At 31.4% G+C, this 18,865-nt stretch overlaps 1 protein-coding gene across 2 annotated transcripts in view; it reads right to left on the bottom strand.

Annotated features, from left to right (window-relative positions):
- Nucleotides 1–361: 361 nt before the first annotated feature.
- Nucleotides 362–18,865, bottom strand: part of LOC124369789 (parafibromin-like) — a 34,755-nt gene continuing 16,251 nt past the window's right edge. The window contains exons 2-9 of one of the 2 annotated variants that reach the window (XM_046827888.1): nucleotides 10,214–10,363; nucleotides 5,018–5,123; nucleotides 4,139–4,334; nucleotides 3,622–3,746; nucleotides 2,326–2,450; nucleotides 1,496–1,734; nucleotides 890–1,031; nucleotides 362–489 (exon numbers count right to left, since the gene is read on the bottom strand). In XM_046827888.1, the coding sequence (XP_046683844.1) occupies nucleotides 453–489; nucleotides 890–1,031; nucleotides 1,496–1,734; nucleotides 2,326–2,450; nucleotides 3,622–3,746; nucleotides 4,139–4,334; nucleotides 5,018–5,123; nucleotides 10,214–10,363 (1,120 nt within the window). In that variant the 3' untranslated portion in view covers nucleotides 362–452. Of the gene's footprint in view, nucleotides 490–889; nucleotides 1,032–1,495; nucleotides 1,735–2,325; nucleotides 2,451–3,621; nucleotides 3,747–4,138; nucleotides 4,335–5,017; nucleotides 5,124–10,213; nucleotides 10,388–18,865 lie in introns of both variants that reach the window. The other variant, XM_046827889.1, reaches the window with a different exon arrangement.

The following is an 18,865-nucleotide window of genomic DNA, read 5'->3' on the forward strand; positions in this document are numbered from 1 at the left end:
AATTAAAAGAAAAATTATAACTGTAACAATAAATGAAAAAGAAGCAAAACATAAATTACAATAAATTGTTTTAAATTTTCAACAAAGATGTAACAGGACTAAGTATCTCAACACAAAATCGTGTATACATTTTTGATATTAATATATTCATAATTTTCCGAGATATGAATTTTCAAATTTTCAATTTAGTTATATTATTTTACCACAAATTAAAATCAAAACATTATTTTATTATTTTTATATCTTAAATTGTATATACTATCTATTTAAGACTTTCGTATTCTTTAAAGTATAACATAACCTTCCAAGTAATATAACCAAGAGTTATGTGTTGAAAAGGTAAATGAAACAAACAATTCAATACATTTTTATAAGTAAAGTTTATTTACAATAATCTGAATATCTGTTAAAGAGAAATAAATATGTATAGCAGAGGTCCACGACGAGCATTATCAAAATCGAAGGTGAGGTTTGTTTTCCATCATGTGCCTGAAACAGAATGCAGGGAAATTAGTTTTGCATGAAACTATTATCTGGTAATACTTTTAAAGAAATAACTGCCCAACGTTATTTAAATATAATTATTTGTAAATTTAACGTGTATGATCCTTCATGATGCATAAAATCATTTATGTCAGGTTCATATTAAATACAAACTTCAAATTTTGCCAGTATACGTAAAAGAAAAATATTGCTGTTGGTTACATTATATATATAGACTATATATATATATATATATATATATATATATATATATATATATATATATATATATATATTTGTTTATTTTTTCTCCGCATTTATGTTTCTGTTGCCGTTGAAAGTTATAATCTAAATTTACCAGTTCACGCCTTGTTAAAACATTGATAGCGCAATTTATACTACGTACTTATCTAGTGTTTCCCAGAAAACCATGAGTGCAGCACGATCCAAATGACGTTTAGTAAGTGATATCTGAATAAGAGTCACATCCCAGGTTTCCACTATCGGGTCTAGCTGCATCTCTTCAAACTTCAGATGAAACCCACATACTATAACAAAATAATACATTTCTTAGTTATACAAAATAACAGTTATAGGGCATAAATAGTTAAACAGGTATATAATATTGAGCCATTTTTTGTTATTTGTATTCCATTTTCTACCTGATTTACTTTAGTACCTGATTTAATGTTGCCTGCTATCAGCATGAATCTTCAGATATACTACTATTTTTTAAATCTAAAACACTTCATTTGTAGTGTAAACTTATTTTTGTTGTCTAATGAAATGCACTTTAACAATGTTCAAATTCATAAATCCATTAATACTTCCCCGCAACTAATAATTTGATTGGCAGAGCAAAATCTAAATTTACTATTTAAAACAGTTCTTGAGTAATTTAATATAATATTTAAGGGCTAACTTACTTAGGACTGGACAAAAGCTGGTCCAATTCAAAGTTGTGGATGCCTGAATGAATAAATCTATTTCAAGAATTATGTTGGTCTCTTACTTTCAGAAAATAGTCTCTCAGGATTGTCATTCCACGGCAACCCCGTCAAAGGAGGCCCGTCCCAAGTATGGCCCATAGCGAACACAGCCACTACTCGATTCCAGTCGCTTGATGTCAGCAAGTAAGGATTGTCAGTCACTTCGTATGGAACCATCAATCCTCCATCCTTTCGCCTTTGTAGAAAAATCTTATTTTTGCATGGGGCACCTTGTCTCTTCTTTTCTCTTGAAGAAACAAACCTGCAAGAGAAATCCAGTGAATGAAGATTGATTTACTATGTAATAGTATATATAATTTAAAGATTCTCCTTTAATTATTACGTATACATTTATGCATATAGTAACCTTTTACAAAAATTGCACTTTTTTATAAATTACATAAATCTTAAGTTTATTTAAGATAATTTGAATAATCCCTAGTGCCTTAATTGCTGCGTGTTTACTTTTTCATTATAAAAGCTCATAAAATTATGTACAAATAACATAGAGTTGATTAAATTGGTGCCTACACATTTTTCTGTAGTCGTTTTTCCTATAAAGCTAAGACAATCTTTAACTAGATTTATTTCCTTCCACTGGGAAGAAATATTGTATATTTTAGCTTAATAGTTTGATTCATGGCTAAGTAACTGTAATCCTAGGAAAGCTGAAGGGCATTGTAGATAGCATAGTTGTGTTTATTTTAAATTATGTTATTGTACTTTCTTATTAACAAAAAAGTTTAAAGATTTTTAAGTAATATATGAGTTTAATTTAATAATTTTTAAAATTTTAATGTAACCTATTTTTACTATTAATTCCACTAATCTTCTATTGTAAAGAGTTACTTACTTGAGGTCCTGTAGGAGGTCCTTGGCATTGTACATGGTGATGAGTGAGGATGTCCCTTGAGGGATAACTATCATGGGAGTACGAGAGATTCGCCTATTATATCCTGAAGACCATAGGAGACTAGCCTGTTATAACATCATAATTTTGTAAATATAAAATACAGGTAAGTACTGTCAAACAATGAATATTGTTAAGTTGTCCATTAATAAATCTATTGAGAACTTACATTCATCAGGATAGTGATCCCTTGATCCATAGAAATGGATTTTTAGTTTAGTTTACAGGCCATTTAAGCCCAAGCCATTTTACAGGTACTTGTAGCAGGCTGTTTACAAATGGGGGTGTATTTAAAATTGTAAATAATTTACAAATATTACGAAATCTTATATGTTATCTTTTCAACACAGTAGAAAAACTAATATATGCACATATAACATGCCTTTCAATTGAAAATCCTGCCGTATTTTTTTCATTAGGTCTTAAGGTATAAAAGCTGTTGATGTTATCCCTCGGAATTGTAAAGTGCACAAACATAACATTATGAACAATTGAATGGCATTTAAACGGGTACGGACTTAAAAACACAAGAATTGGAGAGGACTCAAAAACCACTGACGAAATGATGCAGAATTGCAATATCAAAGTAATAATTAACAGATTATATAAATAACCTAGAGTAAAGATTATTCGTATTAATGTTGTTTGATTACAAATATATGTGCCGCACGCTCATATAATACATAGTGCTGAATAAAACACATACAACAGTAATTAAACAACAAACTGCAAACGGAAATACTGAGTATTAAAATTACGCACATCAAAGAGTAAAATAAATACGACTTCACAAACAGCTAATGCATACATGTTACGCACGACAAAACTGATGTCTACACAGTTCAGAAACTGACATATACACTAGCTGTGCTTGAATTATGTCTTAAGTTGATCATGTATTGTAAAGTGATTTGTGAATATAATTTAAGTAATTTTTGAAATTGTAAAAGCATTAGTGATTATTGTACTTCATTGTAACTGTAAAACAGTTTTCGTAGTTCAAATAAGAGGAAATATTGGCAAATAAGAACCTATTTACAATTTCTTTCAACCTTGGTCGCTATTTGCTCATTGTTGCAATTATTATTCTTGGCGTTAATCGCCTCTCATATACAGACTTTCTATCTATACCTCTGGTTGTAATAATAAAACACACAAAAGTGACTTACATGTATACATATTTTCAAATTAATTCAACTAAGTTTCAATTAAACTATTTACAAACTGAGAGAAACTTACCACTGCTGCTAGAACGGGCTGAGGGTAACGTATCTCAGGGACTGCTATCGTGTTGGGTTGATCTCCTCCTGTTACTGCAGTTACTGACATTCCTTGGTATGTTTCCACTGTATCGACTTTGGTCTCTGTAAAAGTTCAATTTAAATATAAAATAGAACTCCGGTCATATTTGAACCTGATATTAAATCATTTATACAAATTTATTTAACAAATTTTTCTTTCTTTTTTACATTTAAATTCTAAATAAGGCTGATAATTTTCAAAATATGCATAGATGATCTGCAACCTAGTTTACTAATGGGAACGTATCTACTCCTGAACCAAAAACCTGAGAGAATGGAGTTAGAAACAATCAAAATAGCTTCATGTATGATAGTTCAAACTATATATTCCTTAAGAAAGAAAAATTAACAATATCCTAACATAACAATAAAACAATCTGTAATGCTTAATGCATCGCTTGCTGTTTATATAAGATAGTATATTTTTGAACTTATAATTAAAGGGGTAATTTTACCTGTTTGCACTCCCATAACATCTAGTTTGGGTTTCTTTGCCACGCTCTCTGTCGATTCGTCTATTACAAATTGTACTTGTGTTGGAAAGTCTACAGGTGCACTTTTATCAATATTTTCAGAGGTGGTAGTTTCACCGTTTAAGTAGGCAAGAAGGTCTTTGCGGTCAGGTCTGCGCACTACTGGAATATTTTCAGCCTGCAAAACATTCCTGGGTTATAAACTTTAAAAACGAGAAACAAAAAATTGTTAATGAAAATTATTTCTGCATAGGCAACACTGGCTTCGACAATGTCGATAATGTTGTAGTCTATATTTTCTACCTAGGTCTTATGGGGAATCATGTGGGATAATGATATGGGATTTTAAATTGTGTCATACTAACACATTGCGAGGTGGGGTGAGTGAGAAAAAAATTAAGCAAGATGTCTGTAAGTTAAAGCACCTAATGATTCATATAACATTAAATACATAGATTACATGGTAAAATACACCTTCTGCGCACCTGTTTTGATGGAATCGTCTTGTAGTTATCCTACCGAAATCAACCATTATGGGATTTTAAATTGTGTCATACTAACACATTGCGAGGTGGGGTGAGTGAGAAAAAAAATTAAGCAAGATGTCTGTAAGTTGAAGCACCTAATGATTCATGTAACATTAAATACATAGATTACATAGTAAAATACATCTTCTGCGCACCTGTTTTGATGGAATCGTCTTGTAGTAATCCTACTGAAGTCAACGCTACTGTGATAATCAACTATTTTTCAAAGTATTTTTAACTTTCAATGCAATTTTGTTAGTAAATTGACCTCAAACTATAGATAAACACAATAAAACTTATAATTGGTAAATCGTAAAATTAGTAAGATACTTACAACAGCTTGTCGAACATACGTAGAATGTGGTAGTGTAACATGTTCGAGTAGAAATAGCAAAGACTCCAATGTATAATACTCCTTTGGTGCCCCATTTTTACCAGACCTGTAAAAAGAATTTCACTAATATGTTCATACAATCAGTTAACGCACTGATTAAGATAATAAGAACATAATCCTACAATTTTCAAACTTGAGTCTACGCACAGTTCATTAAAGGTTATGTAGCCTCTTTCCCTTTAAGTTTCTTAATAAACAGCAATTAGATAGGAAAGTAAAACTAATGATAAATGCTGCTTTTAATAATTTTTAATTTTAATTGGCTTCTTTTATGTCAACTTTAAGAATACAATAAAAGTACTATAATTCGTTAATTTTCCTCTTCAATATATGATTTTTACTGCTGCATGTACAGTTATACATTTTTGTGAAAATAAAAGCTGTTTTTAAGTTGATTTACATGGGTTTGTTTGGTTATTTTAGCAGGACAAAAGGCGTTTTTTTAGAATATTACGTAAGGTAAAATATAATTATGGGTTTTAATAATAATAATAAATTTAACGTTTCATATTTAATTTAAAAATTACATTTCAAAATTAGTTTTTATGGAATCAAACAAATGAAGCATGAATATGACAGTTTTCTAATTGTCATTTTATCAATCATAAATATTTTTCAGTACATCTGCCCTTAGATGCAAAACCATTGTAATTTATGTTTCAGGCCTACTTACGGATAGCATAGTCATGTATTTCTATATGTAGCATGTTGTTCTAGATGATAATACAGATAATAATATATCTATAAAAGAATCATTGTCTGAAAATTACTGTACAATTATGCTTATTGTTTATTATTCTTAATATATAACAGTTAGTATAAAATCTCTTTTATTTAGTATTTAACAAATATTGTGAATATTTAATGCCTTATGGTAAATAAAGCAGTTTATTATTGTTAACTAAGAAGTTTGCATTTGTCTGTCATTGTGTATAAAAGCGTTAATTCTTAATAAATTGACAATTTCTCTATTAGCTTTTAATTTATTAGAGTAAAAAGTTAAATGTATTCCATGTACTTTAAATGAGGAACTCGGATCTGAGCGCAATTGGCATAAGATACTCTAGAGCTGCCGTTTGTTCGATTTTTGTATTGTGAGCTACTCGCTGAGAACCTCAATATCGACCGTGATTTGTCACAGTAAAGCTGTGTGTATGTTACTTTACAAAGTTTGGTCATTAGATTTGTGATAGAGTCCTCTTAAATGTAATTCTTGCAATACCTTAAAAATTGCACATTTTTAAGAAGTAAAAATTTAAAAGCCACAATTTTGAAAGTATTAAGGATATTATCATAATATATTTTTGCAGCTAAACTTTCGCCAATAAACATTTGACCAAGACTTGGTAAGATTGAATTTATTGGGTTTTAGGATATTAACTTTTTATGAAAAAAAACATACATACCGACAGAGAGGAAACTAAGCAATGGAGATCCATTTTAATCCGTATATCAATGTGTCAGTCTTCTCTTGAGCAACACTGCTTTAGAAAATATGGTAATATATTTTTTATTGCTACGTGTTTTAACAAGTTTTTGTTGATTAGTTGAACTAACTGCTATGGATATAACTGAAGCCAATCAACTTCACGAACATTATCAATCGTCTTGCACACAATCCTTTACAAACTAAAAACACGATGGAGATCTGCTGATATTGATTCTTGTAAACATTATATAATGTTGTAATTTTTGTCCAGTGTGTTTGAACTATACTATTTACATTGGTCTGTCATTAAGAATCATTGATCCTTACTCTTTTGAAAATTACACATTCACAGTACAAACTTTGAATGGTCTTCGCACAATTCACAACAAACAGATAATTGTTTTTAAAGTGGTTAACAGATTGATATAATCTCTGACCATGTCCTTATTCTTCACATAAACAAGGTATAGGCACTGATTCAAATGGGGTGCTAAATCAGCCCATGGACACGGTCAAGGTGCTGAATTAGGACCCCCCCCCCCTATTTGAAGGGGGTGCTTATTCAGGGCATGGACATGGCCACTGCGCTGATTTAGCACCAACTTTGATGACGTCAAAATAGAATCAGAAGCGAGGGGTTGCTATGTGCAGGGGGGTGCTAATTCAGGCGCACCCTTAAAAATATTGGTAATCGAAATTTTACTCGCTTTTACTAGCATACTTCTCCGGTTTTGTTTCAACCTACAATTTATAAGATATATACCAAATACAGTAACATGCTTGTATATATATATACATATATATATATAAATGCAATTATTTACTAAGTATATATATATACTTAGTAAATAATTGCATTTTTATAAATGCTCACATTAATTTCTTGATTTTTAACTGATTTCAGTTTCTATGTTGGAGCTATGTTCTGGAAGTGTAATGAATTTTTTTTATTCAAAATAAAATCAATGCGACTACAAACTAATAAATATGGGAGTTTTAGGATACTCTCTTGAGTTTAAAGACCCCAGACGACCAGCAAATCAATAAAAAACCAAAATTCCATTAGAATCTTGAAAAAATTCATGTTTAGAAATCATGCCTCAGCCTATTCTCATATATTTCACCTTACCCGTCACGAGAGTCTCGTGGTCGACATCGTCAAAATCCCTAATTAAGTCGAAAAAAGTAAAATTGCGCTCTCATTTGATTCATCGGTCACTGCTTTTAAAAAAATAAAGAAATGGCGGAAATTTTGGAGATATTATGATGAGACACAGAATGATATTAATATATTATATTATTGTTAACAATAAAGAAGTAGAGTAGACAACAATAATAGACGCCAGTAATGTAATGTACTACAGCAATGCACTGTAGATTTTAAGTTCTGCAGAAATGTACCATTTTAATTTTTAAACATGGTTAACCTATGTTGGGCTCAATCAATTAGGTTAAAATTCACTTAATTTAGAATAGTATAGCTTTGCTCATCTTAAAATCGGTTGTTAAAACCTCTGAGTGTTTGAGTATTTAGCAAAACATAAGGGGATGTTTAATTAACAAAAACATACATCAGTTGTAATACTATTCATAAGGGAGCCGATCGCATCCAGGGATTAAAATAAGTGAATTTTGATTAAGTAAAAATTAATTTCATATATAGTGACGTAGTTGAACGATTTAAATTTATTTCCCCCTGTCATGGTTAAATTTTACTACAGCAATAAGTTATATATTCAAACTTCTTTAATTTATCCTATAATACCTATTAATTATATTGTGAGATTGATCAGTAAAATGTAAGGATCTTAAAGACCTTGTCCGTTATTTTGGATTTTTTGATGAATCTACTTTGTTTTCTTATAATTTTTACATTATAATCCTAATACAATATATTTAAATGAAAAATTAATACTATTTAGCTATTAAAGCCCATATTTTCAAGTAAAAGATATTTACCAAAAAAAAATCTCGTTTTAGAATGTTTACATTGTAGATAATATACCGTATTTTGAGGATAATTTTTATAACAAGTAGTTATTATTATTTTTTACATTATTATTTTAAAATATAAAATGTAACGTTCACGCAATGTTAACAAAAAACCTGAAGTAGCTTAATTATCTCATAGAAACCTATAGTTTAATAGTTAAGTTAAATTTTTAGAAGAATTCAAACTTTCTATTGACGTCTACAACGTACAAATAGTAAAATGTTAACATGACTATACTGTAAATCTATTTAACAGAACACTACCCCCATAGAATATTTATGATTTATGATTGAAGAATAATCTGGTCGTAATTATTTGTTATGGAGGATCTCCACCAGAGGTTATAGACAATAATTAATAGATATATTTTTTTCAATGCAACCATGTTACAGTAAAAGGTAAAGGATATGTTATGTAGTCCTTAAGCTATAGCCATTTTCTTTTCAAGCCTTGAAATTCTTTTGTGTTATTAGTTAGTTAAAATTTCACTTGTATTATAGTCGTTATCGTAGACCGTAAAACCCGAAAAAGTTTTTACCACACTACAAACTAATTAGGCTATAACCCAAAGAAAGTAGTTTTTCAACGTCAGAAGTGATGTTGACATGCCAGCCAAGAAATCCGTAAGAATATGGGCCTATATAAATTTAAATTTTGTATGGGACATTCAATGTATGCTGACTTTTATACTTCATAATAATAATAATTGCTACACCTAAAATATATACATTTCTCATGAGTGATGGAGGGATAAATCTAAATAATTAGTGTGATTTATAGTCAAAGTTAGCATTCATGTCCTAAAAAATAATTTGTATTGTATAAAATGGGTAGCAAGAACCTTATAATGAATTATATTAAAAAATACTATTATTAAAATACAGTTGTATCCATATAGCACTCTGAAGCTTGACATTTATTAGCTAAACATAAAAATATTCTATAATGTAGTATATTAATTACCGATACAAACTTAGTACTCATTTTAGACTATACGGTTATTGTTATAATATTTCCTTAAATATGAGAAAACTTAAATTGTAGAAGAAATCGTATTAAATCGTTCAGTAAAATGCGAGTTAGAAAAAAATATGGAAATTAAGGTTCATAAAGACGAAGCAATTTGAAGATAACACTGAGAAGTTTCTATATTTCAAAAGGAATTTTTGGACTTTTAAACTTAACTTGGCTGGTAATATAATCAGCCGTGATTCGGACATAAATTCAACAAACCGTTGTTATAGTTGATCTCTTCCTTTGGAATTTTCAGTATATTATAAATGTAACAAGTAAATTTGTTGCACATCAGTATATTAACAAATTACATAAAAAATACACTTATAATATACATTTCTGATATTCAGAAAGTATCAGCCCTGTTGGATAAGAGTGAAATCATATATAATCACAAGCAGTATGTTAAAACACGTCATAGCAGAGAAGACATGACTCAAAAGCAGTCTGATCTTGTCAAAGCAGTGAATACGATATTTTCATCATGCGTATCGACATTGACCGCGACTCAATTGTTTTGTTCGTACTCTAGACAGCTGTGACGTATGCCATAGAGTAGAGTTTCTAAAATTACATAAAAGTTGCGCCAACGGTCACTTTTCATGAATATTAAATATTATTAATTAAAAATAAAATAAATTAAAGTAGTATTTTGATGGTGTGTAAATATTATTAATGTGAGATATGTATGTACACTTACCCCCACATAAGGTAGTTGGTCTTCACATTCTTGTCCCACGAAAGATCCCCAAAAACGATGAGGTTGTTACTTTCTATGATATCTCCTTTGTTCATATTGTACTGCCGAAGTACATTTAGAAGATCTGACATTGTGTAGAACACACCAAAACTAACAGGAACACTTCACTACTAACTATTTAACAACCACAAAGTGTCAACAGCGGTAACACTCATAGACTGGGAGAACAACAAGCTTGGGTTGTAAAGACCACCCCGGGGAGTGGTGGGGGTGCACCAAATGTGCTCGTTGGTGATTGGTGAGAGGGTGGTGTGGCGAGGGTGTAGAGGGGAGCGAAGGAGGTTTTGATGGGCCAATGGGTGAACCTAAGTCGGGATGTACTTTTCTGGAAGGGAAAATGCTTGACCGTACAATAAGAACTGTAATTTTAATTCAACTACAAAGAAATCCATCCCACGCTATTTCCCCATTATCAACGTAAAATATTTAATGATTTATATACATACTTATACTTGAGCAGTGCATCATCTTAAGATTTTAAACTAGATTATAAGAATTGTTTACGCTTTTTATTGTATAAACATAAACAATATGCAATATCCCTGACAATTCGTCTGCCATTTATCTAAGGAGAAGTATATGAAGCTGAGACTACCAATTAAATTGTAAACGTATTAAATAAGCTACCGAATATGTATTAAAATTAGTAATAACTGTTTCAATTTACAGAGTATTCCTGAAATAGGTTTGAATCTTGAATAAATCAAATAATAACATATGCCTATTAATAATTTAATTATACACCTTCATCAAGCCAAACATAATTAAAATCTTTAGTTTACGTTTGCATCTTTATCAATCTTTTAACAACACCTAAAATATATATAAAATAAGATATTTTATATTTGTACCACCCCTTAAAATAGAGAAGCTTTTACCATTCCGTTCGGTTTACCTTATGACTCTAGATAAAAATGACCTTTACAACGATATTCTAGATGTCAAGATTACTTAGAATTTTGGTTAAATGTTCTATTCCAAATGTTGGTCATTGCAATTGAATCAGAAATTATATCTTGTTATTCTTAGGAAAACACCACTCACGTGTGCCAGCTAGCCACAGTTGCTAACGTTTTTAAAAACATTTGATTAATTTACAAAAATACCTTCTTTATATTCCTTTTTATTTAATTTTAAAATGTTGTTAAGGATTTTTGTTATATCATAGAAAACATCTTGAGGGGATGAGCACCCTAAGCATACACACAGGCACACCTACACAAACAAAATTTGGAGGATTGTGTAAAATAACTACTCTATGTCGTTTCCCATTCAATGTCTTGTAAAAAATAAACAGTTGTAGAATTATGTTAAAGAGTTTAAATCTTAAATATCACTAATGGTTTACTTCCCGCATGTAGTGAAGGTTTTCTCCAGACCAACACCGCATATTGTGGTGATATAAATCACCTTACTTTCCAAATAAAGCCATATAACTCGAATTAAAAAGTTAAACCGTAACTGACTGAAGATGGCCAAAATGTTTTAAGAATGTAATAAATCGGCTAAGCAATATTTTGACGTATATTGACCCTGAAGAATAGATTTTAATTAAAACAACGACCAAGAAGTTAAAAAATGAATGTTACTATTGACAAGTGGCACTCTTTTGTAAAATTATGGTTATCAGCAGAATTTTTAAATGTATATATATATATATATATATATATATATATATATATATATATATACTATAAATATTATGGATTTTACCCGCAAACTTAATTTATCAATCGTATAATAAATAAATTGACACCAAAAATTAATGATAACCCACATGAACTCTTTTAATATTGCTAAGGTTTGACACATGCCATTTGAAAATACCTATTATTAAAATTTGGGCAAGAGTTCAGATGTGTAAGTTTTCCAAGGATAAATATGAAGCAGTTTCACGTCTGTGTGGGGTACCGGTATTGTTAACATTTCTATGAAAGTCGTTTATAGAGACGGGAGTCGTCTATTCATGACGTCGTCGAAGATTACTGGACATTGGGTTGAGGAAACATCACAGTTCCAGCGGTCGGTTCTTCGGGTCGGGCTGTCCTTAGAAGTAGGTTAACAAACTACAAACAACTCCAGGCATATTGCAATTAATTTTTAAACATAGATTATGAATAAGACAATATTGTTTTCATAAAATAAACTTACCATTTTTAATGTACCTGGATAAAAATGGTAAAAATGTATCCGGATTATAATAAATATCTTATAGGATATTAAATATATCATGTACAAAACGTTAGTTGTATTTCTTCTAACCTAATGAGATTTAAACGTCTATTGAATAATAATATGTACATTTAATTTAAAAATTGTAATGGTGTGTTTGTTGAGTATTTTATATTTTATTTTATTTCTTATAATTAATATAAGAAATGTTGGTAGAGAACACGATTGCCTGTAAATTCCATGAAGTGATTTAATAACATAAAAACCTATATCGTATATTATATGTTTTATAGTGTTGAAGGCAATCCTTCTCTCGGATTAAAATGTTTAGATATCAGAGTTTTAATATTAACCATAAACCAACTAGTATAACGACGTTGTTGTCTTGTTCACTCGGCAGATTGCGCTCTCCAGCGTGCAAGTATAGGCATCAGCAAATTGACAAAACCTGCTCAATTAAAATCAATGTTAAGACAACACAGCCAAGATAAGGAAGGATTCCAGGAAATGATCAATTCCAAATTTGTTGGAACACCCGCTTCAAAATAAATGTCTAAATGCTAATTAACTATCAATTATTCGATTATAAACTTGTACTATAGTGTGGTAACAGAATTCGATACATTATTACGTAACTTTTCAAACTTGTAGCCCCTTTAATTTTTTTTTGCAAGTCCTGAAGATAGACAGACAGAATTTATTTTTTTTCACGAGCGAATAAAGTCGTTCAATAATTCTGAACTTCTAAAACTACACATTCAAAAACAAAACTCTAGTTAAAACTTTGTAAGTTAATGGATTTTTAAAGTTAGTTGCAGTTTTGTTTGAAGGTACCAAAACCAGACACATCTTCGTGGTCTATAAAAAGTTGAAGTAATATCTTGTAAGTAATTTGGTTTACATTTCTTCTAATAGCTAAAAGTAAAAAGCTTAAATTTCATGTAATGCCTGTATTGTAATCTACTGATTAGCTTCTGGTTGATATTTAAACTTGGACATGTAACACATCACCCACGTCATTTTGTTTATTATGGTGGCAATATAAATAGGCTACTCTATTTTAATTATAGCGTTAATCACAGTACATCAGATTTACTACAATATTTATTTTTAAAATATCATTATTTAAGTTTAATGATAATATTTTAACATGGAATTATGTATGAGTCTGAATCATTAGAAATTCCAAATAAATAAATCTCCTGGTATTTAGTCAAACAAACAAGCTTGTCTATCAAGGATCATAAAGACATGAATATTTCGAAGAATACAGGGTTGAGTCGTATGTTCTATTGTTAAGACCTATTGTACGATATTTAAAAACAAACTCACTAATTAGCCAGAAAAATCCGCTGTCAACGTTTGTCACAGATTTATGGTGAAGAGGAATGTAAGGATTAGTTTACCCTGTGATTATTCCAATTAGGACCTCTGAAGGTTCAGGACCTCTGTTATTCATCTTTATATCTATTCATTCCTGACTGTCACTTGTCATGTTTTGTTGAACATGTTTGTGCACACCAAACATTTAATTACTCAGTTTTAGAAACTATCTTGTAACCTTCATGATGTGATATAGAAGAAAAGAATATAAATATAAACTGGGTTGAATTTAAACTGTACTGGGTAAGAGACGGATAATGATTTCTTGGGTAATTATTGGACCAACAAAAACTTTCTTGAAAATATTGAGAATTTTAAAGGCTCCTTTATTAATAAATGCTCTTACTATAATTTCAGAATGTATATATCAACACCTATATATCTCGGGTTCTGAATTTTAAAAAATAAAGGTTAAAACTGGTTAAAAAAAGGTTAAAAACATTAAAAACTTGCAACTGAAATTTAATTAAATTTAATTTTTAAATGTTCCTTCTCCCAATATATTCCATGATGTATGTTTACCGGGAGGGATATCACACAAAGTATGATAAATATAATTTTCTTAACATAACACGGTAATGATGATATTTAAAATTGTAATTATTTATTATAATTTAAAATTAATAACAGTATGGTTGTTTATATTTTAACATTTATATTTGTAGCATGAGTAAAAATAAATATGTATCAGGACAGTTTAAGCAAAACAAGCATTTTATTGCAAATGGATTGAACTATCTAGGCTGGGCCTGTGAGTGTGCTGAGATTAGATTAAATTTTATTCTACCTTCCTTCAAGGAATTATAACATTTCCAGTAGGTACAACAGTCTAGTACTGCATCTGCAATACTGTTTATGACTGGACGTGATGACCGATCACGTCCCGAGAAACTTACCACTGAACACTCTTTTGTTCTGCCACTGCCCCTCAATACATGACAGTTTACTGGCGCCGGTATTTTAGGCTTTCCTGAGACAGTCTGTGGGTCTACTGAAGAGACCGCATAATGATGAGGGTTTTCCTGTTGACAGTTGTACTACTAAGGCTAGGGACACACAGTCCCGGTTACCGGGATGCCGGTGATCGGCATCCCGGCCGGGATTGATGAGAACATATACTTTGTTGAAGAGCGCACACACAATGCCGGTGCTGTGCGGCAAAAAGCGTGCCGGTCCAGACCGGCAAGCATGCTACCGGTGACCGGGAGCCCTGCAGCCGGTGAAAACCGGGTTGGCAATACAAAACACTTGATATCTGTCGTGCGTGCTCACACAGTGCCGGCCGCCGGGTCCCGATTCCAGTCAAGTCTGTGTGTCAGTGGTGTCGTTTCTTCTGCACTTACTGATAATCTTTTGTTTGTATTTTTTCTTGCTATGTGTCGCCTCAATAACACTAACAGTTCGTCAAAAGATTTTATTGACATCCTGTAGAAGCCGAAAAACTTATAAGTCCGAATACTCTCGTAAAATTTTCTAAATCTTTTTTCAGCTTTAGCATCTACATTGAATGGATAAACCCAATGTACCCTATTTCGTTGTTTTGGTAATTCATTTAGATCCTCTAAACAACAAAACTAACTTCACTTTGGATAGCATGATTCGTTCCGACCAACACTCAAAGGTTAACTGAGAGACAATTTGATGTTTATCGCCGGGGACTGTGTGGCCAGCACACAATAAACCGTTTACCGGCAACCCGGTGGTCGGCATCCCGGTAACCGGGACTGTGTGTCCCTAGCCTTAGGTGTCTGCGCCGAGCGCCGCATGCCCTGAGCGCCGAAGTAATAAATCTGACCTGTCAAGGAAATTGACAAAGGTATCCAGCACCGCAATAGTAGGGTGGACACCAAGATCAAGAACATATAGCAAAACTTAGCTATCTATTATTAAAAAAAGTATTGTTGGTTTATTAAACATTCTGCTTTTTGTTATGTAAGCTGTATGATATTTTTATATAGTTGAAATTATTACGGTAATAAAATTAAATAATTCATTCCAATATAAAAATAATTAAAATCAATATACATTATAATTATTGTTAAACGAAAGAAAAATTACATAACAAATATATAAGTTACGTTTTTTAATAGACTAACTTGTGTACCCGGGGAGAGCCAATAACGTATGGACACGAAACAGTGTGTGTGCTTTGAAAATAAACCAGTGCTCGCCGAAACCTACATAGCTGAAGCTGAGGCTTAAAAAAAAAGAAAAAAAACTTTGTGTACTAGTTAGAGTTACTTGATGCTCATTTTTGTAAATAGTGTGCAGCGTATAAAGTATTGTTTCTGGAAGCACCAAATATGCTGTAATTGCAACACACAAACATTTTACTTTATATTACTGAAAACCTTTTAGCCTAAGGCAGTATGAATGTACAAAGATGCATTATCGTAATAAATTAGCCTGACATCTCAAGGAAAGTGATGACGCTATTCAGCTCTAGAACTGTCGACTATGCACCAGCGTTAAGAACATATTGTTCTTTTTTTAAGATAAAAAAGTAATAATGTTTTACGTAACACTCGGTATTTTTTCATAATTACTTGCCTTAGTAATACCTACAACAAGATGTAGGCCATGAACTTGAAGGTGGTTATTCCCGCCATCTAAACACAGACAGACAGTTAAAAAGTTAAGCCCTTTACAATCAGTTCGCGAAATTAAGCGTCTAACGGTAATAAATTAGTGTCAGATCTTATATTTAACACAATAAGAGGTATTTCTGTAACAAGGAAGAAAAATTTTTACGTTCCATTTATAGGTCTAGAATTTTGCTACCCGTAGTAATGCTTCTCCTGCCAGCTTTATATTCTATACCCACAGTTTAAAATAGAAATATGTAACAATTTTTAACTTTTTGTGAGCTTTTGTGAAAGGAGGTATCCCTATTAGGCCTAATCATTAAGTAATCATTATACCATGTTAGGAATAAAAATAACAATCAACAAGAGAGTAATATTCAAGCCGTTAAATCTCATGACAACGCCATAATGGCAAACCACCTTCTCCCATTATGAAAAATTATAGATTCGTTATGTACTCACCGAATCGAATAACATTGCGTTTGGTTTAAGAATAGTACGTTAAACTTTTGGCAATATTGAACGTAAACCCAAAACGTAATTACAGTAATGCAGTTAAATTTCTAACTTTTCCGTTCAAACATGAGGATTATTATTAAAATATACGGTAAGCTAATATTTTACCGTATGAGGTATATTTTAAGCTGTAAATTTAACGATTGGTAACACTGTCTATAAAATAGATCACCTCCAGTAGTGTTTAGTGACGTGACTGTCAAGTAGAACTTTTTAATTAATATTTAGTAGTGTTAGCCTCATAATTTTGTAATTAGTCGTGCATATTAAGTTTTACGTAAGCCTAATAGTTATTTTATTTTGCTCGTTGATAATAATAATAATGAGTGATAAACTAAGAAAAGTAAGTGGTTCGAGCTATCGTACACTTGCGAGTAAAAAGAAAGAAAAATAATTTAACGTGTTAAAAACTTATACAAAAGTGGACAGTTTTTTTAAACTCGTGATAAACGTAGTGGAAGTGGGGAAGGCTGCTCGTTATGGTAACAACGCATCGGGTCAGATAGGGTTTCAGACAGTGGAAATTGCGATCAAGGAACAAGTTTCGATGAACCGGAACCTTTTGGAGTGAGAAGTGGTAACGAACTGAACAACGTTGACGCCGTTTTATAAGTAAGCGATATAATAGTTTCGCAACAAACTAGACAAATCTTTACGTAACGACCCCAATGAATCCAAGATAAATGATGCTACAATTGATATATTATCAAAACGAGGGATAAACCAGAACAAAGACTGTGATGATGACTTTTAAAACTCAAAAAGGGTATTCGGTAATAAAATTAGATATATATAAAACTCCGAATTAGCGCTATTAACCCGAAAAAGAGGAGTTGGAACGCTTGAAAGTCAATTTGATTCTTACGTTGAAACTAATCGGAAATATTGGATACACTTTTTGGAAAGGGTTTTTGGTGTCGTGAAAAAGCTAGCAAGCATGGGACGAGCGTTTCTAGGGTCGGATGAGATATATGGGTCGATACACAAAGGCGAGTACATGACGTCCTTAGAATTAATAGCCTACTTCGAGCCTTTCCTTGCTGAACATAAACAAAAATTATCATTATTATTAAAATCTTACTTTTTACCATTTATTTTTAATGGAAACATAGAACTGTTATATTCTTAAGTAAAATATTTCATAATTAACGAGGTGAAACAGCCCAAGTACTACTCCATAATAGTGGACTCAATGCCTGACATAAGTTACACTGACCAATTGTCATTGTTTTGAGGATTAATAATAAAGAAAATTCCTGTTAAACGATTTCTCTCGATTTTACCGAATACACAAATCTGAGGAGTTATCCAGATCTGTATTGTCTGTGTTAAATTCAATCCCCATTGAACTGCAGAGGGCGGTCGTACGATAATGCAAGCAAGGTGTCAGACGTATACAGCGCCTTGCAAGCTAGGATAAAAGATGAAACTCCTAAAGCATTATTTGACCCTTGCTCGGCTCGTTCATTAAATCTTGTGGGCACTAGTGCTGTAAGTTGCTGTCCAGAAGCATGCACTTTCCTTAACATAATTCAGAACATCTACACATTTTTCGTTACATCTACTAATGGAAGGGAATGTCTACTTAGCTTTACTCAGAGTAAAAGTAAAACTGTCAAGGATTCGTCAGAAACAAGATGGAGTGCTCGTGAAAATGCATGTAAAGCTCTATGTGAAAACCTAGAAAGTATAATTTTGGTAAAATATGAAGAGGACACTAACGAGAAAGCTCTGGTTAGGGGTGAAGCAATGGAACTCCTGAAATGCCTGAACAGATTGGAAACCATGATTAAGATGGAACTTTGGACATACATATTGGACAGATTTGAACAAATCAAATCAAATCAAATGAAATCAAATCAAAATCTTTTTATTCATACACATAAAACAATAAAATATACATTTCCATAATTTAAATGAATAATTCCCCATATAG

Source organism: Homalodisca vitripennis, chromosome X (genome assembly GCF_021130785.1).
Source record: "Homalodisca vitripennis isolate AUS2020 chromosome X, UT_GWSS_2.1, whole genome shotgun sequence".
In the NCBI taxonomy this organism is placed as follows: domain Eukaryota; kingdom Metazoa; phylum Arthropoda; class Insecta; order Hemiptera; family Cicadellidae; genus Homalodisca; species Homalodisca vitripennis.